Source organism: Trichinella spiralis (assembly GCF_000181795.1).
Source record: "Trichinella spiralis strain ISS 195 chromosome Unknown Scfld2372, whole genome shotgun sequence".
NCBI classification, from domain to species: domain Eukaryota; kingdom Metazoa; phylum Nematoda; class Enoplea; order Trichinellida; family Trichinellidae; genus Trichinella; species Trichinella spiralis.
The window spans coordinates 1-2179 of NW_003529311.1; the positions used below are offsets into that span (position 1 = coordinate 1).

Consider the following 2179-nt stretch of genomic DNA (forward strand, 5'->3'; position numbering starts at 1 on the left):
TTCATCGCAGCCTTGTCAGTCGGCATGCTGCTCAACTGACCGGCGGCCAGGATGTTGCCCACTGTAGCCGACGACGATTCTGACTTCTTCTCCTTCAATGAACATCTCGGAGCTGGTGTGCTTTCGCTTCTGGGCACCGTTGGATAAATCTTCCAATGCGGACGCCAAAGCGAACGCCAACGTCGCTTGGGCCCCGGACATACCGACCATAACTGAGCAACGCTTCCTCGGGTCGCCGCCCTCACCAGAACCATCTTCGCTCATGGATCTGAGCGCTTTACGCTTCGATGGCGCTCGACCAACTCTGTCGCCCACCAGCGACGTCGACAACGTCAGTAACAACCTTCCTGCCACGTGAACTCTTGTCAACAGCAGTCGTCTGCATAGGCTTACTGGAAACTGCCGCCGCCGCTTTACCCTTGCCACCACCAGAAGTAATAGTAGCACTACTGCTTTTAGCAGCTTTTCTTTTCACCACTCAGTATTTTTCTTCCCTTTTTCTTGAGGCTCTTCGCTCAAAGCTCAACTTTCACGGGCCACCGACTTCTCTTGGCCACCACTTTCCTCCACAGCCCCATTTTCTTCTACTACTGCTGCTGGCTGCACCACTTCGACGGACTGTTCTGTTAGACGTTGACGCGAGTGAGGATGCTCTCGGTGATGTCCTTTCGCATCTGAACGATAAAAGTCTTCCGGCGGTGATAGCGTATGCGAGTCGCTCATTGTCGCAACCGGAGCAGAAGTACTGTTCCACGCGGCGGGAGATGCTAGCTATCGTGTGGGCTACGCGCCACTTTCGACCGTAACTGTACATGCTTTCAAATGTATCCGTTGGCCAGTCGGAGGACTGGGATGACCATCTCGACCGGGTGCTTCTGACCTACCGGCCTTCTATCCACCACACCACTGGTGCCACACCCTGCCGGATAATGTATGGGAAGAAGCTAAGATGCGTTAGCTAGGGTGGTACGGAAGTTATATAGCGGACATGGACTGAGGGAACAACTGCGTTTGTCCAGACAACGAAGTGGAAGAAGAATGAAGCTACCGTACGCGGATGTATACTTGAAGGGAAAACGAGAATTACGGTGGTGTGTTGGTTAGAGTTTGTTGCTGTTGTTGATGATGATGGTAGTGTTGGAATCGCACTGTGACAAATCGGTGACGATTCTTTTTCTCAACCACCTTCTCATCGACATCCATCTCGGCACCATTTTCCGTTTCAACGTTCGTTTTCGCAGCTCCATGAGCTCCTGAATCCTCCTTTGCATCGGTGGAAACTTCGCTAGAAGCACTGAACAACTGCTGTTGTTAATCTTCAGCAACCGACTTCCACTGGTCGACTTGAGCCACTGATTCAGAATTTGGCTTTTCCATCGCAGCCTTGTCAGTCGGCATGCTGCTCAACTGACCGGCGGCCAGGATGTTGCCCACTGTAGCCGACGACGATTCTGACTTCTTCTCCTTCAATGAACATCTCGGAGCTGGTGTGCTTTCGCTTCTGGGCACCGTTGGATAAATCTTCCAATGCGGACGCCAAAGCGAACGCCAACGTCGCTTGGGCCCCGGACATACCGACCATAACTGAGCAACGCTTCCTCGGGTCGCCGCCCTCACCAGAACCATCTTCGCTCATGGATCTGAGCGCTTTACGCTTCGATGGCGCTCGACCAACTCTGTCGCCCACCAGCGACGTCGACAACGTCAGTAACAACCTTCCTGCCACGTGAACTCTTGTCAACAGCAGTCGTCTGCATAGGCTTACTGGAAACTGCCGCCGCCGCTTTACCCTTGCCACCACCAGAAGTAATAGTAGCACTACTGCTTTTAGCAGCTTTTCTTTTCACCACTCAGTATTTTTCTTCCCTTTTTCTTGAGGCTCTTCGCTCAAAGCTCAACTTTCACGGGGCCACCGACTTCTCTTGGCCACCACTTTCCTCCACAGCCCCATTTTCTTCTACTACTGCTGCTGGCTGCACCACTTCGACGGACTGTTCTGTTAGACGTTGACGCGGAGTGAGGATGCTCTCGGTGATGTCCTTTTCGCATCTGAACGATAAAAGTCTTCCGGCGGTGATAGCGTATGCGAGTCGCTCATTGTCGCAACCGGAGCAGAAGTACTGTTTCCACGCCGGCGGGGAGATGCTAGCTATCGTGTGGGCTACGCGCCACTTTTCGA

The 2179-nt window shown here is 53.0% G+C and overlaps 2 protein-coding genes across 2 annotated transcripts; both read right to left on the reverse strand.

Annotated features, from left to right (window-relative positions):
- Positions 1–15: 15 nt before the first annotated feature.
- Positions 16–723, reverse strand: Tsp_13026 (conserved hypothetical protein). The gene is made up of 2 exons (XM_003368501.1): positions 528–723; positions 16–392 (listed from the first exon to the last, which is right to left on the reverse strand). The coding sequence occupies exons 1-2, from the start codon at positions 721–723 to the stop codon at positions 16–18; spliced, it is 573 nt and encodes a 190-aa protein (XP_003368549.1).
- Positions 724–1083: 360 nt separating this feature from the next.
- Positions 1084–2145, reverse strand: Tsp_13027 (conserved hypothetical protein; the record flags this gene model as incomplete). Its single annotated transcript, XM_003368502.1, has 3 exons — positions 1084–1302; positions 1457–1751; positions 1906–2145. Coding segments are annotated over 3 exons (754 nt in total), but the record flags the coding sequence as incomplete, so codon positions are not given.
- Between the last annotated feature and the right edge of the window lie 34 nt (positions 2146–2179).

Coding starts and splice junctions, on each gene's coding strand:
- Tsp_13026 (XM_003368501.1), bottom strand. CDS start 723: ATGAGCGACTCGCATACGCTATCACCGCCGGAAGACTTTTATCGTTCA. Junction 393..527: donor GAAGTCGGTGGCCCGTGAAA/GTTGAGCTTTGA, acceptor GGCAGTTTCCAG/TAAGCCTATGCAGACGACTG.